The sequence below is a fragment of the Psammomys obesus genome, unplaced genomic scaffold (assembly GCF_907164565.1).
Source record: "Psammomys obesus unplaced genomic scaffold, mPsaObe1.curated_primary_1811, whole genome shotgun sequence".
In the NCBI taxonomy this organism is placed as follows: Eukaryota; Metazoa; Chordata; class Mammalia; order Rodentia; family Muridae; genus Psammomys; species Psammomys obesus.
This window is the reverse complement of record NW_026596125.1, coordinates 17112600-17136974: the sequence shown is the minus strand read 5'-3', so window position 1 is coordinate 17136974 and position 24375 is coordinate 17112600. Positions and strand designations below refer to the sequence as shown.

The following is a 24375-nucleotide window of genomic DNA, read 5'->3' as shown; positions in this document are numbered from 1 at the left end:
AAAATAATGATTTGAAACTTTTAAAAAGCAACAACCAGGAGCAAAGGAGCAAAGGTCGACTTTTATTGTCTGTGTAAATCTGCACATCATTGTGTGGTCTACATGGTGGAGGTGTGAATTACAACCATGGTTCGCTGATTGACATTTCCTTCTTCCAGACCACTGGCTTCCCTTGTGCTTTTCTACCACATTATGTCAGATATCACTTATTTCAATGATTGTTATAATTTTCAAGTGATTATCTTTAAGCTACCTAAAAAGCAAGATGTATTTAGACTGTGCTACCTTTTATCGCTAGTTATTTTATTATATCGCTAGTTATTTTATTATATCACTGGAACTAGTGTTCTTTACAATAGTTTCGAGTTACCTTGTAATTTATTTGTAAAATTTATTTCCTTTACTTATTTGTTCCCTTTGCTCCTTCCCAACCCTCTAATATACTCGTCCCAATTCACCGTCAGACTTGTAGCCTCTTCCCTTAGTTGTTATTGCATACATATGTATTTTTATATACGTATATATCAATAAATATAACCTGTTGGGCCCATCAAAAAAGCTCAGTGTCAGAAATGGTTACTTCTTTTGCAGTCATTGGCCAGTGAGGTCCCACAGAACCCCGAACAGTTACAGGCTATTGCAATTTCTCCTCACTGTGCTCCAGAACCGACAGCCAGACCCCCCTGCTGACGATGCCACAGCCCTGAGTCACATCAGTGTGGAGAAGCCGTCCCTACTGGCTGGCTTTCATTGCACATAGCTCCGGAACATGCTGTCAGGAGAGAAAAGCAGCCATCAATCATACCCAACTGTGACTCTTCTGAGGAACAGTGATAACTGGCCCATCAAGAGGCCACTGGCAACAGTGGCCATAAAAGTCACAGGAATAACCAGTTACTTCCCGATTGGATCTGTATCCTGCTCCATGAGACAGAACCACACGTGGTACCATACTGTCCAAGAACAGGCCATAGACCCGAGACAGCCCACAGGTTCCAGGGGAAACTGACTGCTATTCTGCTAATCTGACTCCAGATAGCTTTTTGTTAGACCCACAGATGAGGCTAGAATCCCATGAGTCTGTAGAGTAAAGCACTCATTTATCAACTCGTGAAACCTTTACCTGGCAAAGCCTGGCATTCTTGCTGCCGTTGATCCCACTGGCAATTCAAGTTCAGTGAACAGCTTTTACAGCTTGTAAGCTTGTTACAAATCTGCTCGTTTCTTATATGACATTTGGTGTAGTTTCTGACAGACTAAAAAATTGAAAGACAAAACATGTTATTTTTCACAATTGAACAAACAAGGATCTTTAGACATCACAAATTCCTAAGCCCCTGTGGAACTTTAAAATATGCTTTCTATCCAAAACCAATTCTATCAAATCATAGTTTGTCTTAATTATTGCATTATTTTGTTGAATTAAATTTGGCTTAATCTACTATCCTACATAGCAAACTGCAATGAAACTTAGTGTGTAATCAATCCAAATGATGAGAACATTCTTTAACAGACATTAAGTCAAAGGCAACCAGAGAAGCAAGCTTCTCCAAGCACAGCACGCCGATGGTAAGACCATGCTCACACAAGGGAACACCACCGGCAACCAGCTGAGCTGTTTCTCCTTGTAGCACCTGCATTTTTGTTGTTGCTCTGGCTGTTTGTTTGTTTGGCTTATTCGTCTTTTGTCATGTCTCAGGGCAAGAAGGGGGAGTTTTCTGAATTCCTGATGGTTCACAGTGCTGTCGTGTTCTTTGTATAACTAAATTCTACTGAATTTTGTTTGCCTACATTTTCTTTCCATTTAAGATGGTAAACTATTGTTCCTAGACTAATAATAAATTTCTAAAATTGGAGATACCAAGAAAATTACATAATTTGAAATTTGAAACAGAAACTAATGAGAGCCTGTTAGGGAATCGGAAAACAAATTTCTAATTAAGTGAGTGCATGAATTCATTTTTAATAACAACATGAGAGAGTTCTAGTCCAATGAAACTATCATGAAAATGAAGTTGAAATAAGTAGTAAAATAGTTTCACCTTCTACTACAATATGAAAAGGAAAATTATTTTTAGAATAATCAAATTAACAATGGGTTTAACTACTTGATGTCTCTCTGTGTGTTATTCTTTCTTCATAGAGGTTACAAAAAAACAGCAATCTTACATTGTTTTCAATTTTACTATATCACAAAACCATATTTCAACTAATTCTGGCAATGAAAAAGGTTACAGGCTGAGGGTCAATAAAGAAAGAGCCATATAGCCACCCTTGTATCAGATCTTACATCCACCTAGGTTCAGTTACTTCACAGAAAATTGCCACTATGAACAATTAAAAACTATATCATGAATACAGACTTTAAAACTGGGGCTTGAGACACTCAGTCACTAAATGCATATATCAGAAAAAGATCGGAAAAAAACCTTAATTGTGCATTTTGAGCAACACACACCAGTCTTGTTAGTGTCTACAAAGAGAATTGCTTATATCAGACTTTCTTCTATAGGATAGATAAATACACATTAAAATTAAGGTCCTCCTATATCATATTATCTATGGCAACAACCATCCACCAAATATTTACTAATAAGATATTATACTTCCTTTGTATGATGCACTACAGGCAAGTGAGATGGATCAGCAGGCACAGGTGCTTGTACAAAGCCTGACGACCTGAGTTCAATCCCCTGAACACACACACTTTAGTTAAGGTTTCTACTCCTTTGACAAAACACCATGGCCAAAAGAGACTTGGGGAAGAAAGGGCTTATTTCAGCTTGCACGTCCCCACCACAGCCCACCATTGAAGGGCTTCAGGGCAGGAAGCTGGAGGCAGGAACTGCCAGAGGCCATGGCGCAACACTGCTTACTGGCTTGTTCCTCGTGGCTTGCTGGCCTGCTTTTTTACCCCAGGACAGTAATCCCAGGGTGGTGACACCTACACTGAGCTGGGCCTTCCCACATCAATTGTCAATCAGGAAAACGTACCGCAGGCTTACGCACCAGCTAGACCAGTGAGGACCCTTTCTCATTTGAGGTTCCCTCTTCCAAAATGACACTAGTTTGTGTTAACACAAAACCAACCAGCACAAGTAAATATGTATTTGAAATGCACAAGTCATTTCCAAGACAAAGCATTAACTTATTTTTGTGCATATGTATAAGTGTGTATGTGTGTACGCATATGTATATATGTATGTGTGAGTTCTGTTGTACAGCAGTAGTGTGTGTGTTGTGGTCACAGGACAAACCCAGGTCCTGCCCTTAAATGTACTTTCTTTAAGGCAGAATATCTGTGTAGTTCACTGTGTAGTTCACACAGCAATACCTAAAGTGAAGTCTTTATGTCTGGGTCAATCAGTAGAGACAGGAAATTGTTTTGAGGATGTTTGAACCTTGAAGAAATGTTGTCTCTCTGGAGAGCCTGTATTCGGTGCTACATGAGAGTTGGAGCTGTGCCAGCCTTGGTCCTAAGACACTCCTGGCAAGCCTGGAGTTCTCACTTTGAGTGTGGCTAGCCTGGTCAAGGGGCCTGAGACCTGTGTGGTCTGCTCTCAGGGGCAGCAAGTTGCTGTGGTAGCTGGAGCCTTGCCCAGCCCCAGTTACCCTTGTGGATGTTTGAGCAGAAGAGCTGAGCGAGCTAGCTGGCTGTCAGTCTTTTCCGAGAAGGCTGAGCCCCTCTGCTCCTTCGGAAAGTGAAGGCCTGGCATCTTGGTGAGCTTCTCTCTCCCGCGGCACCTACGGCCGACATCCACCAGTTGTCTACAGCAAACTAGCTGCCCCTGCGTGCTTTCAGGACGTCTCCTGTCTCGCCTGCCCTAACCCTAGCAGCCCTGGGATTAAAGCTGCATACTGTCCTGTCTGACTTCGCTTGCCTTTACATAAGTTCTTGGGATTCATGGAAGTCCTCACATTTACCCAGTAAGCCATCTCCTGAGCCAAATATTAATTACACTTATTACATGAGAGCGGATAAACTGTACTCACGTTTAAGGTTTAACTTGTTCATCCTTAAAAAATTTCAGGCACATTTTTGTAAATTTCAGTTCTGACTTACTCAACCATCACATCTCCTCCAGGAACATATGAACTACCTTAATGTCAAGTTTTCTTACTCAAAGTATTTTGTTTTCATATAGCACATAAATTCTATTATTCTTCTATATAATCATTAGAAGAGAATTTAAAGCTCTCGCCAACTAACTGAAAAGGAATGAATTTACTTTAACTATTGAATATATAAATCTATGAAAATGACAAAGGAATGAATAAACATGTTGGCAGAAAGAAAAAAAAAGAAGCTCTGTGCAAACTCTCAGAACAATAGTTATGTCAGAGCCCTTCTAACAGCCCAGGCATGAATGAGAACATCAACAGGAGATGAAATTCTATTTTAATCAATACATCACCGAGGAAATCAGAATAAAGCTGAACAGGGCACTGAATCACAGCTAGCATTGTTTTCCTGATGAACAGAGGCACATCAGCAAGCAGGCAGTGAGGAGCAACCATAACTGTTCCAATATCTGATCTAGTTAGTCATAAACTCAAAATGTAAATCCATGAGAAGCAACATATTTCTGACCCATTAGAGCACAAATATGCAACTTGCAATAAATATGGCTAAATAATGAGGTGGGAGATCACTGCACAGTTTCAGGTAGCCACTAGCATTCAGCTTAGCTTAATCACCAGACACTCTGATGAAACTGCCTAAAAAATGTATTACAATGGAATTCTAAATTATAGGAGCATGCCACCTGCTTGCTCACACTGTCATCCAAGCCAGTCCTGGCAGCACGCCACCGAGAGGAAGATAAAGCAGAGAATGCATCTTACAGGGACGCTTGAGAACAATGGCACAGTGTGGCTGCTCAGCATAGTTCTCTAAACAATACATATGCACAAATTTGAACATCTATGGGCTAACTTTTTTGTCCCCCAAATTCACATGTAGGAGAGGACACTGGGGAGGTGATGGTCTCAGTGATGGAGCCTGTGTCTTAGTTTACTTAATTTACTTTATTTTGAAAAAATTAATTTCCTTTGTGTGAATAGCACATATCTAAAAACATAACTTAAAATTTCTAAGTACAAACATGTCATCCAATGTTAATAATAGATCTTTAGTGTATCTTGTTAGTAAATCAACTTATGTAACTGAAAATTATAATAAAATATTACAAAGGATTCACTGTCCTGAAGCAATACCTAAATTTTCCTCTCTGCTTTACTATTTCATAATGAAACTCCTACGACTTTAATATGCTGAAATATCACTGGTTATTAAAGAACATTTTAACATGATGTAGGATAAATTTTCACTTTTTAAAACCATAAATACTAAACTTATAATTTTTTCAATAGTGTTTGCTCATCTAAAGTTCAACGATACTGATATTTGAAGCCAGAAAATCACTGGTTGTGGAAGGCTGCTGAGTGTATTGGTGGTTATGAGTGTATTATGAGTGTTGAGCCTCTGCATCCTAAATGTGAAAAGCAGCCCCACAATTGTGATAATCAAAATTATTGCTAAAGGTCATCTGCAAAGCAAAATTGCCTTCAGCTGAGAACAAGTGATCTGAAGAGACATAAAAGAAGCACAGGGGCTGTCAATATTGCTGTGAAGTCTAAAAACCAAGGGTGCACTCAGCAGGCCCACACCACCACAGCTGCTGCATGTCTGACAGGATCCACGAGGTGAGCAGCAGCTAGCCACAGAGCGCTGACGCCATCGGGGGCATTAGACACGGAGAGTTCACGCTGTAAGCACTGAAAGCCGTCCGCCTCGCTCGTGAGACACATGAAAAAGTTACAAGCTACAAAGCAGAAGCCAGCAGCACGTCCAGGCAGGTGCACAGCCACAGTGCCGGTCCAGAGCTACACACAGGTGCACAGATCAGTGTAGCCACGACGTGCCGAGGTGTGCACGCTCCCTACAGAGTTCACTCTTTGAAGGCAGAGGGGTCTCCAGAACCTCTCTGTATAGCCCGGGCTGGAACTCACTATGCAGCCCTGAACTCTCGGAGACCCGCCTGCCTCTGCCTCAGCGCTTGAACTAAAGGCGTGCGTCACCATGCATGGCCAGATCCCGGCACAGTGTCTACCTGTCCATGAAAAGTCTTCTTTCTCCCTTGTGCACACGCGGTAAGCGAGTGGCACAGCAGCAGGCTGGCGACGCCACCTCAAATACTAACCAGGCTGCAGTTACTGCTTGCAGAGATGCACTTCTTGCCGTCACACCACTGACAGCCGTTGGTATTGGCGGTGCAGCTGGCACAGTCGGCGTATCTGTGGCATCTGTCATCAGAAGCAGCTGCAACACAAACGGGAGAGGAAGCCTGTCAGCCTGCAAAGGAAGCTGTCGTGATTCCCAATTCACACACTTATAGCTATCTACTTAAAGATCACTAACGTACACACACACACACAATCAGTAGCAAAATAAGTTCTTTAGTATTAAGCCAACCTTGTAGTTCATATTCACAGAACATATTTTAAATTTACTCATTTACAAAGAATAAAGAAACTTACCAGGGAAACAGACCCAAATAAAATACAATAACAAGTCTCTGAATTTAATGACTCTACAGATATTTAGAGGCCCAATGCCATATAGAGAGGGAGATCTGAAAATGTTCATTAATTTCAGCAAGAAGATCTACTAAAGCCATCATCTAGCTGAAATATGTACAAATCATGAATAAAAATACTAACTTCATTTTCATAATTCTAATATTTATTCAACACATCATAATAGAATATTAAAAGCCCCCAAAAAAGCTTCATGGTTTCACAATGGCCATGGAATGTACAGAATTTGGGTGGCCACATGTTAATCCTGCTCTACGATATTGTTTGTGAATTCATTACAACGAAATGATTTTTATTTCAAAAAAGGAAAATTAATTGTATAATGTGGCTTTGCAACCAAGAAGAAAACAGCAACTGTAAACTTTTATTTCTTTAAAGTAAACAATATTTCTGAGAAATGATATATTTAGAAATAATTTAACATGTACTATAAAATAATTAACATTGCACATAAAACATTTCCATACAGCCTGCAGAACTAAAACAAAGAAAATATGTGATTAACTGTGGTCTAGTTCAAATATCAGACTCCATAGTTAGAAGACATTCTTAATTTCTAAAAGAAGGAACTTCCCAAAGCAAAATCGATCTACTTCTAAATAAACAGAAAGCTTTAAGCCAGAAGGAAAGGGTGACACCTCACCTGTCTTGGGAGGGCACTTGGCTCTGAGAATACTATTTGCATTCCCAGGCTCCCAAGGTTCACACTGACTCTTATTCCAAACACATTTTACCCCTGGGCCAGCATTTCCACAGAGCTCTTCGTCTCGGAAAGCTTTGCAACTTGGAGGCTTGTATACAAGAATATCATTAAGGAGTATGCTAGAAAATCCACCAAATATATACATTGACCTATTCAAAAATGAGAAAGAGCGCGTCTTAGCAGATAAAGACCAAGTGGCCTAATGAATCAGTCTAAAGAATAACCAGACTTAATTGCACATTTTAACATTTTAAATGTCTGTGCTTGTGTCCATTTTTTTCTTTAGAATCATATTTCTAACATACAGTATGATGTGAAAAGCCCAGATTAACTATAACAAGATTTTTCTTAATGATTTTTTTTGGATGAAACCTGAAATATAGTGTAGATCTTAATGTTTTATGGAAACATTAAATTTCCAGACATATTACTAATGCAAGAAAAGGAACAAGAATGTAAAATTCCTTTAATCAAAAAAGGTACTACCATCTTAATAACGTAGGAAAGAATCTTTGTAAGAAAGACAAGAAAACTATATACAATTATTTGATTGTGTTATAGTAATATGTAGATGTTAAGACACACTTTAGAATTACTATCTAGATTGACCACTTTTTCTATGTTGGTTTGGAGATTTTGTTTGGTGATGATGTTTGTTTTGTCTCGGTGTGCTGGGTTTGACAAAAGTCCCAAAACATATGCTTGGTCAGCTTAGACCCGGTACCCCTTCCGGGCCTTGAACTCACGATTCTTCTGTTTGGGGTGAAAGGCATGCATCCTTTAGTAGCCTGGAACTGCCACTCAGAGCAGACACGGAGTTAGAGGCCGGACTCTGAGATCAGTATTTCTTATAAAAAATAACTAACTAACTAAAATCAAGCGAAGTGTCATACCAGCGTCCACATGCCTAGTTCTGTAATGGCAGCCTCCCAACACGAAAGTCCAGTACTGACAATGGCAATGCTTGCCTGCCCTCAAAGCAACACAATTCTTCTCTATAAGACTATTATTGACATAAAACACAAAACTGGTCCGAAAATCCTTCATTTATACTTTTTTGTTTGGTTAGTTTTTATGTTTGTTTGTTGTTGTTGCTGTTTTTTGAGACTGGGTTTCTCTGTGTAGTCTCGACTGTCCTAGACTCACTTTGTAGACCAGGCTATCCCAAGCACGATAGCACCTGGCCACTTACTCGTTTTTATTCTTAAACAAGGAAAATCAAAGTCAAGCCTTATTTTTCAGAATTAAGCTTGGGGGGGGGGGTCTTGGACTTACACAACTCTCCCTCACTGCTATTGTTAAAGTCAGCTCATGCCAGCCGTGAAGCTGTGGGTAACAGTCCAGGGTACGGCAATAGGAGGAGAGCTGTCTGTAACTGGCATAAGGCAACAATGACCGCATAAAAGCAGCATTCTGAATTAAGCATCTGAAACTGCTGAGAAGCTGTAAACTTTTACATGTGCAGATCAGAAGTAACAAATTCTTGTTATTGAAACAAAATCATACAAACTTCTGGGTACGGTGTTTCATGCTTATAATCCCAACACTCTAGAGGCTGAAACAGGAGGATTATCATGAGTTCAATGCTTGCATGGATTACATACTTGAAGTAGAGCTAGACTGCAAAATAAGAATCAAAAACAAATAAAACTAAATATATATATGTAATATATAAATCATATAATATATAGAGAGAAACTTAAGAGACTGTGATTTAATCCTATTCTCCAATTTCCAGAAGATCTGAAGGTTCTGAAGTCTTGGGAGGTCTTGAAAGGAGGACATGAAAACTCACACATAAAGTTAACTGCAGAACTACAGTGAGAATCCGATTCTCACTTTCTTGTGGGGTAGAGCGGGGGCTAGTCTTATGTCTCGCTTAGATCACCTCAGAGTCATTAAGAGAAACCAAGAAGACACAGTGACCTCACCAGAAATGTTCAGCCTTAGCTCAGTGCCCGAACAGTGGAGGACACGGTAAGTGTGATGTATTCAGAAAAAGATTATGGGTGTAAACTTCACTGTCATTAATAGTCAACAGTTAGTGTCGGGAAGTTCAGAGCGTGTGAAGATGCACAGCCAGCTGCTGTTAACCTCTGAAATGGTAAGTGTGTTCCTTTACCCATTGATGACCACTGCGGAATGTCCAAATCTGTTGACATCTCTATGAAGATTTGGTTTAGGTAATGTTTTCCATTCATCACAAGCTAGAAAAAAAAAGAAAGGAAAGAAATAAAATTTTTAAGAAATTCAAGAAGTCATATAAAATAATTACTGATGATACTAAATTAGAGAGATAATTGTTGGAGGTTAGTCTGATGCTTGTATTTTGTTGTTAATTACTGGCCCTCAAGATCTGTTTATTGCCCTGTCCTTGTATAAACCTGCCTAAGGCATTATTCCTGGTTGCTTAATAAAAAAGGCCTTTACCTGGGCAGGGGAGAAGGAGGTAGGCATGGCTAAGGGTCTCAGGCTTTGGGAACAGGAGAATCATGGGAAGGAGAGAGGCAGCCAGGAAGAGAGGTGAGAAGAGGACTCCAGGATGGGTTAGCATGGAAAGAACCAAGTGGGCCAGGAGTAAGGACTCCAGGAATATCGTGCAGAGAAACAGCAAGGTGAAAAATACCAGCAAGTATTTATAAGGCTGTGGATAGGGAAGCCCAGACAGGAACAGTGTAGAGGATGGCGGCGGCTGGGGCTGGGAGGTGATGCTGAGGTACTGAGACGCGGAGGGGAGTATCTGCTCAGACCAAGGTGTTACAGCATTTATAAAATCTAACAGGGGTCTGTGTTTATCGACTATGATAGTGGGTAAGACAATACTGCCATAACAATTATAGGGCTAAATACTACCAATTTATCGCCAACAACATATAATATTCAAAATCAGAAAAAAGGATGATTAATTTTCATTACCTACAATTTGGTATCACTGATGAATTACCATAGACTTCAAATAAAAATAACTCTTCCGTAAAATTCTCACCAATAACTTTAAGTATACTAGACTTAATAAATAAATGAATGAAATTAAGTATCATTTGTGTTTGGAGACAATTCCATTGACTTGTCTTTACTGCAAACACCGACATTTGCATGGTAACAACCGTGAGTGTCACCGTGGAGCACACGTGCAAACTCCATCACGTGTTACCGCATGCACATAAAAGTAAACGCGATATAGTGTCCGCTGACAGAGTGACAGAACAGAATCACTGGAATATAATATTTAAGTAGCTTTAATGTTATAATAGCTTTTTAAGAAAATAGCTTTTATTTGGGTTGAAAGGAATACTTCAATTATACAAAAACTAGATTTAAAAACTTTTTTTAAAAAAACATGGGGAGAAACAGGAGTTGGAGGGAGAAGGAGAGAAGAATGATGCAAATTCAGTTTTTGTAAATAAAATTCTCAGAAAAATGAAAACTGAAGAAAATCCACCGTGTGAACACAGTTTAAGACCTCAAATGACTCGGTGCGCATCACCGAGGCACAAGCTAGGCTGGCTTTACTCCTGTTCAACTTCCTAAACATGTCGTGTTGGAAGGCAGGGGTGCGCACACTGGTGTGTGCGTATGCGTGTTTGTGCGTGCGTGTGACATGCTGCGTGTGCTAGGGAAGCTGGCCGGGGCTCTGCAGATTCTCCTGTCTCCACCTCCCATCTCAAATCAGCCACACCGAGGTCACAGATGTTCTGCCCTGTGAGCTTTCACACACAGGGGATTCAAACCAGGTCCTCGGCTTACACCGGAAGCAGGACCTACTAAGACATCAGCCCACTCCTGTCTGTTACACTTTTCAAATCTGTGCACGGTCACAGACTGCCGATTTTATATTACATTTCATTTAAGAAGAGTGCATAGTTGGACGACGGTGACACACGCCTTTAATCCCAGCACTCGGGAGGCAGAGGCAGGTGGATCTCTGAGTTCAAGGCCAGCCTGGTCCACAGAGTGAGTTCCAGGACAGCCAGGGCCACACTGAAAAACCTTGTCTTCAGAAACCAAAAGAAAGAAAAAGAAAAGGATTGTGCATAATGTGTATTTGCTGACATAAAATTAGTATAAAATCCCTCTCTATGTGATGTTTGTTTATATAACTTAAATGTCTTCACAAGAATTCAGTGAGGTTCACTAACAAACTGCCCAGTGTTAGAAATGAAGAATTAGATCTACTGGAACTTAAACAACATGCTTGAGATTCATTTGACAACACTTGTCTTTTTATAATTAGGCTTGTGAGTACTTGAAATCACCTGTTAAAAGGATTTTGAGACATTATTCTTTTCTTGGAGGGGGTTAACCTACAACAGTACAAGCTCTGAGTCAAAAAACCAACGGGAAATGTTAGCCTCCACTGAGGAGATCAGGTAGTTATGTGTCAATCCTTACACAACTCAAATACACATAATTTATACTGCTAATTATTCATAAACTGTACATGGATTGTAGTATTCCAATACAATGAAAGCACATCACACTGTTTTCACACATGCTAATAGGACCAGAATATCAAGAATAATTAATGCAATGGAGACCTTATTGAGACAGGTATGCTCCAAAAGATGAAAGATAAAATGCACAAAAATTCATACTCTCCTATTGTTAAACTATGTAAGGGTCCAGTGGCCAAGAACAATATGTGTTCTTAGTAGAATTCCAATAAGGAAGAAGCCATTCTAGCACCGCCGCCACACGGCGTTTCTCTCAACTCTGAAAGCTGCAGATTCAACAGCTGGGAATCGTGAGCTCTGACTGAAGGGCCGGGTAGAAGACAGATCTGCTGTGCCTCACGAAGCCCTGGTTACGTGGCCCAGCCACCACCCCAGCCACTGGTGACATCCCCGTGGAAAAGAGGAGCAAGTGGAATTTGTGACAGGCTCATGTGAGAAGCACAATACACTGGACGCACAAGCCCACAGCCAGGTGTCAGCAGGGGAAGTTACATTTGCACAGAGACTGTCACGTGACCTCACATCAGTCTGTTCTATAGGGACTGCAGCAGCACCAGTAGGGACGCATAAGCAGGTAGCTCCGCCCTCAGTCACCCAGCATGGCCGCCCCAGCACTCCCGAGTCCAGGGCACGACTGCAGCAGCACGGTGAGCCCAGATAAGAAGAAGAAAAAGTGCAAATTCTCCAGCCTGACAAATGTACAAGTACAAGCCGGATGTATTATCAATCAGCACTGAGTTAATAAAGTGTTTTCATGCAGCACACTCTGATTCTGCCACTATCAAGTCTCTTATATTGCTATTCTCTTTGGCTGTAATCTAAAATTATATTTTCTGCCAAGAAGAAAAAACAATTTTGGAACAGCCCAGTTATTATCACTTTATAATCAGTTCAAGCCTAGACAATTCAAAGTAAATTCAACACAGAAATTATATCGTTTAAACTGAGATAAATACAACCCACAGTAAAAAGAGTAAAATACATTCTTCAGAACGCATTTTAAACCCTCTGCTGCAAGGTATTTAGTGTACAAATCAAACATTAAACACACAGATGGGAAAAAAAACACACGAGTTTCTGGTCTTGAGCTCAAATTTTAACATAGTGCACCATCAGAACTATTTATCAACGAGAATATATATAGTTATTTGAAGAGCTTGAGCTGAAGTTCTGATATTAGTTTAATTTAGTGATTATGCAGAAAGTAATCCAGGTAAGAATGCATTTGTTGGCTATTTTTTCTACAAATTCTCATGGTGTCCATGAAAGCACGCGTCTGTAATTCCATAGGGATTCTGTTAATGCTCTGAACAGTTCAGACCATTTCACAGCTCTGGAGAGAGGCTCGGCGTTTGACCGCCAGCTGCTCCTCTAAAGGGGCCTGCTTCGATTCCCAACATCCACAAGGCAGCTCCCAACGGAAAACCCATCCCAGGGCATCCAAACAGCCTCTCCTGGCCTCTGCAGGCACCAGGCACATGAGGGGTGCACAGACACACACTCAGGCAAAATGCTCACACACAAGAAAGAAGTCACAGTCACTTTAAGTGCTCTGCACTATGTCAGTTTTAGGAGTTGGTGGAAATCTGAGAAAATGAACCAACAGACTGTATACGTGAGGGTTGAAACAAGGCAAAAGTAAATAAATAAATTAACCTCTTTAGTATTGTTGTAATGGAAAAATAATTTCTTACTGCTGCCAAAGGTTTTTCTACCTACCTTACAATTGCTGGTGATCAAATAAGGTTTGTATATACCTTTAGAACTCAAAACTTCCTTAAGGTTGTAAGTACACCACTGTGTTGCCTTGGTGATCTCAACTCTAACTTCTTGGGATTTTGTTCTCTGTTGGTCAAAGTGGGCTGACGGCTTGTCTCCTGAACCTGAGATGATTTCATGGTGGTTTAACATAAAACAGTATCCCGTTGGCTTCAACGGCCTTCATTTAGGAAGTTATACTTGTAAGTTTCATGATATCATAACCCCACTTTTAGAATAAGCCCGATATTTTGTTTTTTGAAACAGCACTGATTCCATTGCTAGTGCTCTGAGTGAAATGCCTGCCTCTGCTCCTGCTGCCTCCCCATCTGCATCCACCACGATCTTTGCAAATACTCCTCCTGGCATGTGCACTCATTCTAAAACACTTCCTTTGTAGTTTCCATAGTTGAAGTATCTCTGGCCAGGAATAGTGGGCCTCAGTGTCACACAAGCAGCCGGGTCCTGTGACAAGGTCACTGTGAGTTTGAGAGCAGCCTGTGCTTCCGACAGCACTCAAGACAGCCTGAACAGTTAGAACATTCTCAAAATCAAACAAACAAAAGTACCCACAGGCAAACACAGCCAGGGTCTTAAAATGCTTGCAGAAGTTAGGAGAAGTGGGGATCACTGTTCAAGCATAGTTATTTCTCTCCTTGACTTTCTGTCTTGGGTTCACTACCTCCTGGTGAATTTGTAAGGCCCAGTGAAATGCAAATGTACCATAAATAGTGTAATAGAATCCACCGACAGCATGACTGCTGGTATACGCCCTCTCCCCAACTAAAACACTGTTCAAATTTTTCCAGTTAGGTGGTGGGGGTGTAAAATAGGGCCCTGCAGTGGTGGAATAAAAATCTCTGAATTAAGACTTTACTTCAGATTCTAAAGACAGCATTTTGTAACCGTGTGACTGGGTCTAATGACAGTGAGCTGCCTGCTCTCCAAGACTCCTCTGTAGCTGTGCACTGTAATATGGCTTGCGCTGTAGAGCACGTGGGAAGCCAAGCAGTACAGCCGTGTCAGGCAAAGCTCCTGTGCACCTGAACAAACTGAATGGAACATGGTCTCTCCTTTATTTTAAAGAAGAGGGCGGGTGGAAGGGAAGGCAGGGGAAGAAACAGCAGGCAGCTACAGCAACTATTATTCCCCTTACAAATACCAAAGGGAAGATTACACTCCAGCCAAGGAGGCAAGACAACTTAAAAAACAAAACAAAACAAACAAACAAACAAACAAAACGAGAGATGTTGGTTGATTCAGGACAAGAGGAGCTGTGAAAGGTTTCAAGGGTTTTCTTGACCCACAAATTAATGAACTGGCTCTTTCAGGTGGCTGCCTCAGCAAATGTGTTCTTTCATGAAAAAATAAATAAACAAAAAAACAAACAAACGTGAAAATACAGTAAAAATAATTAGAAAACAATGACTAATAACACCTCCAGAAAATGAAAACAAATTTAAACACAAAGAGGAAGCCAACTGGAATTTTCAGAACTTTGTCCAAATGTTCAATAAAGTAATTGGATTACTTAATTTGCATATGATTATATCATGAAGTTAGGGCTTATGGGGCTGCATCCTTTCTACATGATTCATATATAACCCTTCACAGGGTTGTAAAATCATGTATGTTATGCTTCATAAACTGGGTAAATGATGTTTTAACCCTGCTGTATAATAAAACAATTAAAATATGCATCATTATTTTATCACTATCAATTAGAACATTACTGATGAAAATCTAGAGTTATTTTTCATTTTTATGAAATCACTACCAAGAAATAAATGCCATAAGTGAAACCATCCTGTTCCTGGAACTGTCTTGGAACCACCACTAGCTAAATGAGACACGGAGCTTCCATTTCTTGCTGTGTGCAAGACACTGTCAGAGAGATCCCGCTCCTCCGCCTTCACCTTCACCTCTCCAATATGAACCTAACAAAATTAATTACTATTTTCATTTTGTTTTAGGCTTTCATGTAAATTTTGAACAGGGATCTATTCTTACCAGGAAAAATATAACGTTAATCCTGAGAAAAGGTGCCCTGCAGCTCTCTGAAGGCCACACCGCCACTAACATTAGCAAAAGGACAAATACAAGTTTCAGGTTCTAAAATCTGGCTTCACATGAGGTTTGCAAGTAAATATTGGGTAATGTGGGCTGCTGCGTGCCACAGTTGGCAGAGTGTCACTCGCCAGCTCTGGCTCTCTCGGTAGCTACAGTTCAGTCACTTATTTATTTAGGTCTGTTATTACCATGTATGAAGACACATGCATGAGTTCCAGTGCCCGTGGAAGCTGGAGAAGATGGAACAGGAATTACAAGCAGATGTGAACCACCCGACAGGACATGGACACAAACGTGGGGCCTTCACTCCTCCTGACAACCCTCCCCGACGGGTGCCCGTCGAGGACACGGAGGTGCCCGGTCCCCAGAGCTGAGGCACAAGCAGCTGTGAGGCCCCAGCCCTGGTGCTGGGACTGGAGTCATCTGTAACGCATGTTCTCTAACCACTGAGCTACCCCCAGTCACTCCCTGAAAATACAGATGTCTAGTGACTAATCTCTAATATGCCTGGTTTCCTTCTGTTTTGATTTCCCCAACAATGTTCCTAAGAATTCCAGACTGAAATTGCAAATTTTAGAAGAAGAAAAATTAGTATTGGCATCATTTTGTTTAAAGTAATGTGCATCTCAGATGCATTTCATTTAAGCCTGACAGAGAACAGTCCTTACACAAGAAGGAAAACGTGATTTTAAAATACATCTTCTATGTGGTTCGCTATAGTGTTGGCCTTTGCTCGTAAGAGACAATAATTACTTTGAAATGAATTTTCTTTTGTGTGAAAGATAATACAGAAACATTTTCTTCAGGAAAATACTGCAACATTTGATGTTCCCAATGAGGAGCATAAAACAAGTAGCATGGGAGGATTTTCCTGGGAAGTGCGTACAAATAATCATAATCAAATAGATAAACACTTTTATCCAACACTGACTTTGATGGCTGCCTTTATGGCTTTGCAGTCAGTGCTAACAAGGGTCAAAAAACGTACTGTGTTAAAACATAAAACTGCTTAAACAGCGCTATTCTCCCTCCAGCCCAAATAACTTTATTTCAAAATAAAATAGATTTTTGCTTCTCTCAGTCCACAGCATTAAGAACTAAACATTATTAAATCCGTGTTGTTGGGTGCTGGGTGGGACATTGGGCGTGTTGGAGCTGCCCGCTCAGCAGGACGTGGTCAGCAGATGGAAGGATCCGTCTTACAAGAACAGCCACTATAGGCCTTTAGATCTCCCTCCCGTCCCTCCTGCCAGTCAGCATGTTACAGACCTTTACAAAGGCCACAGGCTTTGCCTACAGCCCTTTAACAGTCACTGGCACTTAATTAGAACACTCAAAATCCAACCTCTCTGCCTGTTACTTTCTGAAACAAAACTTTTTCTTAACCTCCATAAGTTTTTTTGACACATAAAAATGAAATAAAATCCTCAATAATATGGAAGAATAAAATAAAGTTAGGGCCTCAATGCATCACTTACCAAAAAGCTCAATCTTACACAGTTCCTTAAAATAAAAGCACGGTGTAGATGCTCACTGAAAAACTGTAAAATTCAGTAGTGTCACCTTCAAAATCCCATTTGTGGATTTTTAACACTGACAATGACATCCTATTCTTTTACTTTAAAAAAATTTTTCAAAGAAGAAATATGGGGGAACAAATAGTAAAGGCTTCATTTTCTTCCAGAAAGATTTGGTCACTGCCAGTCAGATTCACAATTCCATTCAACCATATTTTCTGGATCTCAGGCAACAATTTAGGAACGTTCTAAAATCTGGGACCATCCCATGCTCATCATAAGGAATTGCTTTTATTATTACTTCAGAGGTAACATTCTCCTTACTTAAGACTGAATAATCATAAACTCACCATAACTCAGCATTTTTTCATGTTATTAAAGGCAATTTCTTCTAGCAAACTTATAACAGCATCAAGATCAAAGTGTTTATTAATTAATTGTTCATTGTTCTTTCCTGTGTGGCTACATGAAATAATCAAAGCAGATTATGTGACTTTCTGATGTTAAAGATTCAATCTGTCTTTCATCTAATTAGTTTCCTTTATTTTCACATATCAAGTGAACAGCTTAGAATTTGATATAGTGCTTTATTAGCACCATTGATAAAAGCTGCTCTTACATACTGCTAACTATATCTTATATGTTAGCTAGCTCTTAGCAATAACATGACAGAGAAAGGAGCACTTTCACTACCATTGTGTACTGGAACGCTGATCAGAGTATTTGCAAGCAATGCATCCACTTACGCACAAAATCAACAGGACGTAGCACACTGAACAAGTGAATGCTACAGCCACTCCTCTCCTCTTCGAAAGGCCTCCTTTAGGTTTCTCCACCCACAGGTGCAGCCTGGACCTCTGCACATCTCATCGCCACCTTCATTATCTCTCTCCTACATAGTCCCTTCCACCAACTTCCCTCCCAGACTCAGCCCATACATAGGGTGTATTTATATAAACTATGTTTTTCTCATTCCTACTAAATCTAAAGCATTTGGAATCTTACTGTCTTAATTTTGATAGTTTGATAGTGTTAAATATCTGTCCATTATTAAAACTAATGCAGTACAAGACATAAGAGGCTTATGCAATTTTTAGATAAGGACACAACAGTCAAAAGCTTCTAAAGGTCATCCAAACCTGTATTTCTCTTCTCGTGCTGCTAATACTAACTCACTCCACTTCATCTGATATCTAGGCCCTGAACGAACAGCGTGCTGAAATTAGAGAAACCCCAACTCACAGTCAATCGCTAAACTGATCTCAATGACACACACATGCTGTCAATCTAATTAATAAAATTTCTGGTACTTTCCTCTTTGCACAATCCTAACAGATACATACCTATGTCATATGCCAGGAAATCGGCAGAAAAACATTTTGCACCGTTACTCAAGGAAGTATCATTATGGGTATTTCCTCCAAAAATAAGCATAGCTCCATTGATAAGAACAGCTGAATGAAGGTATCTGGCAAACCCACTTTCTTTCAAAATAGTCCTACAGAATAAAATTTAAAAATGTATTACAAAGGATAAAGAGACTTCCCTGGTTTTATAAATAAAGTATTGACTTTGTATATAAATTTTTTTTCTGGGAATTATGAGAGGAAAATACATATATTTTAACCATTTGTAAGTATTTTTCTAAGCTTCAATATTTTAAAAGCATATTTGTGTAATCTTAGTATCTCAGGGTGCTTTGAAGAAGCACATATAAATAGCACTTTTAATCCTAATAATTCATATTTTAGTAATTTTTCACTTGTGAAGGTAGAAAACCAGTCCACCTAAAAGTAAAGAACCAAGACACCATGATTTTTTCATGCTAAAGCAAGTAAAAAGTTAAATATAATGAATTTAGTTACATTACATTGGGTTAAAATTATAAAATTGATAAGGACCCCTTAATGAGCCTTTATGTTTAATTAAAATTTACACACAAAAGTGCAGATACCATAAGCCAAAACTCACTGAATTTACATAAGATGAACATTACCAAATAGTCAATCTATATAAAAACATCACTATTTTTCTTCCAATGACAGCTCCACTATACCTTCCTGTGGGTTGTACTTATTTCTATTTACATTCTTTTGCTCAAGGTTGTCTTTAGATGCATCCAAAATGTGTGAGTAATTAAAAACTGCAAATAGGGCCTGGAGACGGCCCAACAGTTAAGAATGCATCAACCGCAGGCAGCTGCAGGAGCATGGACAGGAACATGCATGCAGGCACGCACACACTTAAAGATGACTCCTCTGGAATACATTTTTCAGAAACAGGAAAATTTACATAAAGTACTATAAATATATGCTCAAAATTATAAATTGCTCTGAATAAACCAACATATAAAGATGAATAGTAATGTAAATTAATACTTTATAACAATTCTGCTGAAAAACATTATCGTGGTAAGCATGCATGAAACAGTTGGTGAGTACATAGTCTCTAAAGCCATGGATTTTTAATGTCAGGTAATGCTTAAAGAATGAGACGATTCCCAGAGTGACAAGACAAAGAGTTCCACAGTCTCTCAGTAAAATAACTTCAATTAATACAAAATAGTTTTAAGGTCTCAGGAAATGCAAGATGTCATAAAACTTCATTAAGGGCAACATTAAATACTCAGTCAAGACTTACTCTGCTAAGTTTTGGTTAGGAATGTCAGCAGCGAAGATGGCCAGTGGCACAGCGGTGTGGCTGGGAATACAGAGCTCAGCTGCGCCGTACCCCCCAGCACGCACAAAGCCCCAAGTCCATCCCCACTCTGCCACAGGAAGGAGGAAAAGGCACAGTCACCAGTATACTGAACAAGGGTCATCAGGGCTCTCACCAGCATTTTTCTGGCCACCCTGACCTTTGACATACCCTCAGAATGACGGGTCTCTAACCTGGAAGGGGAGAGCAGGGCTAACAAAGCTCCTTCAGCCCTTGGTGCCTAGTTCAGGCCAACGGTGTCTTACAAGAGCTTTGGGCTCCTACATTCTCATGCTCCCAGACTTACAAAAAGCTCTATGCCAGGAAAACACTGAACAACCCTGGGTGATTATCCATACTCTGCCCTGGGCAGAGGTGGGGGTTATCAGCTGAGCTCATAAGGTTAAAGTGGAGCCAAATAGTGTTTATCCTCCATCACTCAACAAAGCTGAGCTTCTAGGCCACCTAGGCTAGCCTGGAAGAAGACCCCAGCCCTCTGCCCTGCCCCTAGGACTCTGAGTAGAAAGTAAATAGTGCCACCCCAAGGATAATCAGGTCACTGAGCCCTGCACCTACAATTCCTGAACAGTAATACAGAGGTTCTCCAGCAGGAAAACAGGCAGACAAAACATTAACCTCTAAGTCTCTCCCCAGGGAACTGAATGTATATATGAAATATTATACATTCACTTTATGTTCATTATATATTAAATATTTATGTGTGTTTAATACATAAGTAATAATATTAAAATGTATACTTTATATGGTATTATATATGTATAAGATTCGTGAGAAAAACTACAGAATTTTAATTTTAAAAAGCTCAAGCACTTGGGAGGCAGGGGAAGCTAATCTCTATGAATCTGAGGCCAGCCTGATCTACACAGCAAGCTCCAGGTAACCTAATTAAACCATATCTCAAAAAATAAGTAAATAAGTAAGTAAATAATAAAAATAAAGGTTTTAGAATAAATGGAGAGATATTACATGTACATGGATGTGAAGACTGATATCAAATGTCAGTTCTTACATTCACCTGGAGATTCAGTTTAATCTCAACTAAAATCCTAGTAATTATCTAACAGCACAAACTGACTGTAAGGTTTTCATGGGAAGATCGAAGCTTAGGTTAGACAACGTTGGGACTGCAGAGACCTCTCAGCGGTTAAGAGCACAACCCTGAGATTCCACCTCACACCACCAGAATGGCTAAAACCAAAAGCTAAAGGAATGCTGGAGAGGATGTGGAGAAAGAGGAACCCTCCTCCATTGCTGGTGGAAATGTGAACTTGTACAACCACTTTGGAAATCATTCTGGCACAATCTAGGAATAGTGCTTCCTCAAGATCCAGCTATACCACTCCTGGGCATATACCTGAAATATGCTCAACCATACAACAATGACATTTGCTCAACTATGTTCACAGCGGCTTTATTTGTTATAGCCAGAAACTGGAAACAACCCCGAGTCCCTCAACTGAGGAATGGATACAGAAATTGTGGTACATTTACACAATGGAATACCAGTCAACAATTAAAAACAAGGAAATCATGAAAACTGCAGGCAAATGATGGGAACTGGAAAAGATCATCCTGAGTGAGATATCCCAGAAGGAGAAAGACACACACTCATTTATAACTGGATATTAGACATATAATATAGGATAAACATACTAAAATCTACAGACCTAAAGAAGCTAAACAACAATGAGAACCTTAGGAAGAGGCTTAATCCTCATTCAAAAGGACAAACAGAATAGACACCAGAAACAGAAGAAAGGGAACAGGACTGGAACCTACCATAGATGTCCTCTAAAAGACTCCACCCAGCAGGGGATTGAAGCAGATGCAGACTCACAGCCAAACTTTGGACAGAGTGTAGGGAATCTTATGGAAGAAGGGGGGATATACAAAAACAAGGAAGGGACAGGAGCCCCACAAGGAGACCAACAGAGCCAAAACATCTGGGCCCTGGGGGTACTGCACAGACTGACGCATCAACCAAAGATCATGCATAGAGATGACCTGCTCAGATGTAGCCCACAGACAGCTCAGTCTCCATGTGGGTTCCCTAGTAAGAGGAGAAGAGACAGTCTCTGACATGAACTGAGTTGCCTGCTCCTTGATCACTTCTCCCTGGTGGGGCAACCTAGCCAGCCCACAGAGGAAGAGGGTCCAGGCACTCCTGGGGTAGGGTCAGATAGTGGGGGAAAAGAGCTCCCCCAATCAGTGGACTAAGAGAAAGAGATAAGGGGAGAAGAGAGAGGGAGGGTGCGACTTGAGGGAAATCAGGAAGGGGGCTACAACCGGGATACAAAGTGAATAAATTGTAATAAGTAATAGTAGTTTTTAAAAACTGAAAGAAAAATAAGTTGATATAGCTAAAGATACGTTCAGGCTGAATTATCAAATGCCAGTAAGAAGCTGGAAGCTGGCTTTGTAAGATATGATATAAGCATCTAAACAAATTTCTAAACAAAAGTAACCTTAATGTCTATAAAATGTAAATATAAAACTGATAAGAAAAGTAAAACATACTCAGAAAGTTATCTCAAAAAATAATGTTTACTGAATAATTATGCCATGACTTGTACTTTTAATAAATGTGTTTGGCATGTTCTATGCAAAACAACAACAACAACAAAAACAGCCCTTAGTGTCTGCAGGGGATCCAGGTTCACAAAATTTCAAAAAAGCACCATATGGACAATAAATATAAAAGATGCTCCATGTTATTAGTAACGGAAATGCAAACTAAAGTGCTTGTCTCTCGGGAGCAAGAGGATGCCTGTGGCGCCAGGGGTGAGGGATGGAGATGAGCAAGGCCTGGCGATGACCAGTCACCCAGGTCAGTGAGCTCCAGGCTCAGGGACAGGCCCCCTCAAAGACCGCACGGGAGAAGAAAGCAGATGCCCACTGTAAGGCTCTGGCCTCCATTTACTCGCACACACACGCACAGGGGCGTATGTGTGTGCATGACCATCTATGCACTGCCTGCGCAGAGAAGTAGATAGGCAGACAGACAGACAGAGAGAGACAGGAGAAAACAAAAATTAGGCATAATTCCCCCAATCATATCGCAACCACAAATTTTTTGTTTGTTTGTTTTTAAGGACACAATACCAAATCTTGGAAAGAATGCCTGTAGAGTCAGAAACTCTCATTCATCACTGGTCAGATGGCAAATGAGTAGACATGCAAACTGGAATGCAGTTTGGGTAAAATCGAAGGTGATACTACTCCCTATGACCGAGAATTTATACTCGTGAGTAATCAGATTGGGGAAATGGATGTATTGACCAACAGACTAAATAAGAATATCTACACTGTAGTTGCTCATTCATGCCAAATGCTCAGCCTGGGACTGAAAGGTCGGAGGATGTAGGCCCGTACCTAACGGCTTCTTGAGAACCATTACACGTCTCCCAATCTCACTGTGGTCCTTCTCTTCCCTCGCCCATCCACCCTCCTCCTCTCCTGAGGGACCACTTGACACAGCTCTCTCTCAACTCAGCCTCCTACACTCCGCTCGTTTCCCACTAGTGACTTCCTTTACTCACAGAGAAAGGAAGAAGAAGTGACCTCTGTACACATTCCTGCCACCTCTGCCCAGTTCCTGCATTTGTGTTCCTGCCCCCCCCCGCGTCCCTAAGAACATAAAATGCCTGCTTCCTCTCTCAGAACTACATTCCATCCCTACTGGTTTTGCAAATTCCTCTAGCAAATTGTCCCCTTCTGTCTATCCTGTTTTCATATCTGTTTGACTGTTCCTGGGTCAAGCTACAAACATAATTATCTCTTCAACCTTACAAAAGATTCTCTCCTGGCCAACTTCTCTGACCATCATTACTGCTAATAAATTTCCTTTATATTTCTGCCAGTACTTCCTCTGGTTTTCTTGTTAACCTGAGCATCCAATAAGGGATTTGCTGAAAAGCTTCAGACATTCAACATGTAGACATACAAGATGGCAGTCACCACCCGCTGAAATGTGGTTTATCTAAAAGCAGACCTATGAAGTCGCTCTGACTCCAAAGTCTCTGAAAGGTAAATAGGTTTTCAAAATCTAAGTCTCTGCTCTCTCGCTCTCTCCCCCTCCCTCCTTCTCTCTCTCTCTCTTGCACACACACACACACAGCCTTGCAAAGATCCATGAAAATGTTGCAGCCTCCTACAGTCAGATACAAGAGGTATGCACAAAGCATCATAAGCTGTCTCATTTAACTGAGCTAAGGGATCAAAGCTCTAATGGCACCAGACCTTGGTAACAAAGTCGAAGTCCTTTCCTAAGGATAGTACCAAAAAAATGTCTGGTGGCTAAACATTAAAATGTGAGCCTCCTTTACCATATCAGATCATCATAAATAGTAGAATATAATAATAAACCCAAGAGGTGATATGAAACATATTACTATTTCTTAAGTTACAGGACGCTGGCTTAGTTTTCCCCTATTGCTGAAATATGTTGTTGTTCAATTCAGTTCTTTATGTTTTTGTTTGGTTGGTTGGCTGGTTGCTGGTTGGCTGGTTGGTTGGCTGGTTGCTGGTTGGCTGGTTGGCTGGCTGGCTGGTTGGC

The 24375-nt window shown here is 40.4% G+C and overlaps 1 protein-coding gene across 4 annotated transcripts in view; it reads right to left on the bottom strand.

The window, feature by feature from the left end:
- Atrnl1 (attractin like 1) overlaps positions 1-24375 on the bottom strand; it is a 527893-nt gene that overhangs the window by 457631 nt on the left and 45887 nt on the right. For all 4 annotated transcript variants that reach the window (XR_008722856.1, XM_055630013.1, XM_055630014.1 and 1 more), the window contains exons 11-15: positions 18446-18600; positions 9426-9510; positions 7244-7452; positions 6204-6322; positions 1124-1256 (exon numbers count right to left, since the gene is read on the bottom strand). Coding sequence is in view for 3 of the 4 variants with exons in the window: in XM_055630013.1 (XP_055485988.1) it covers positions 1124-1256; positions 6204-6322; positions 7244-7452; positions 9426-9510; positions 18446-18600 (701 nt within the window). In the remaining variant the exon portion in view is untranslated. The remainder of the gene's footprint in view (positions 1-1123; positions 1257-6203; positions 6323-7243; positions 7453-9425; positions 9511-18445; positions 18601-24375) is intronic.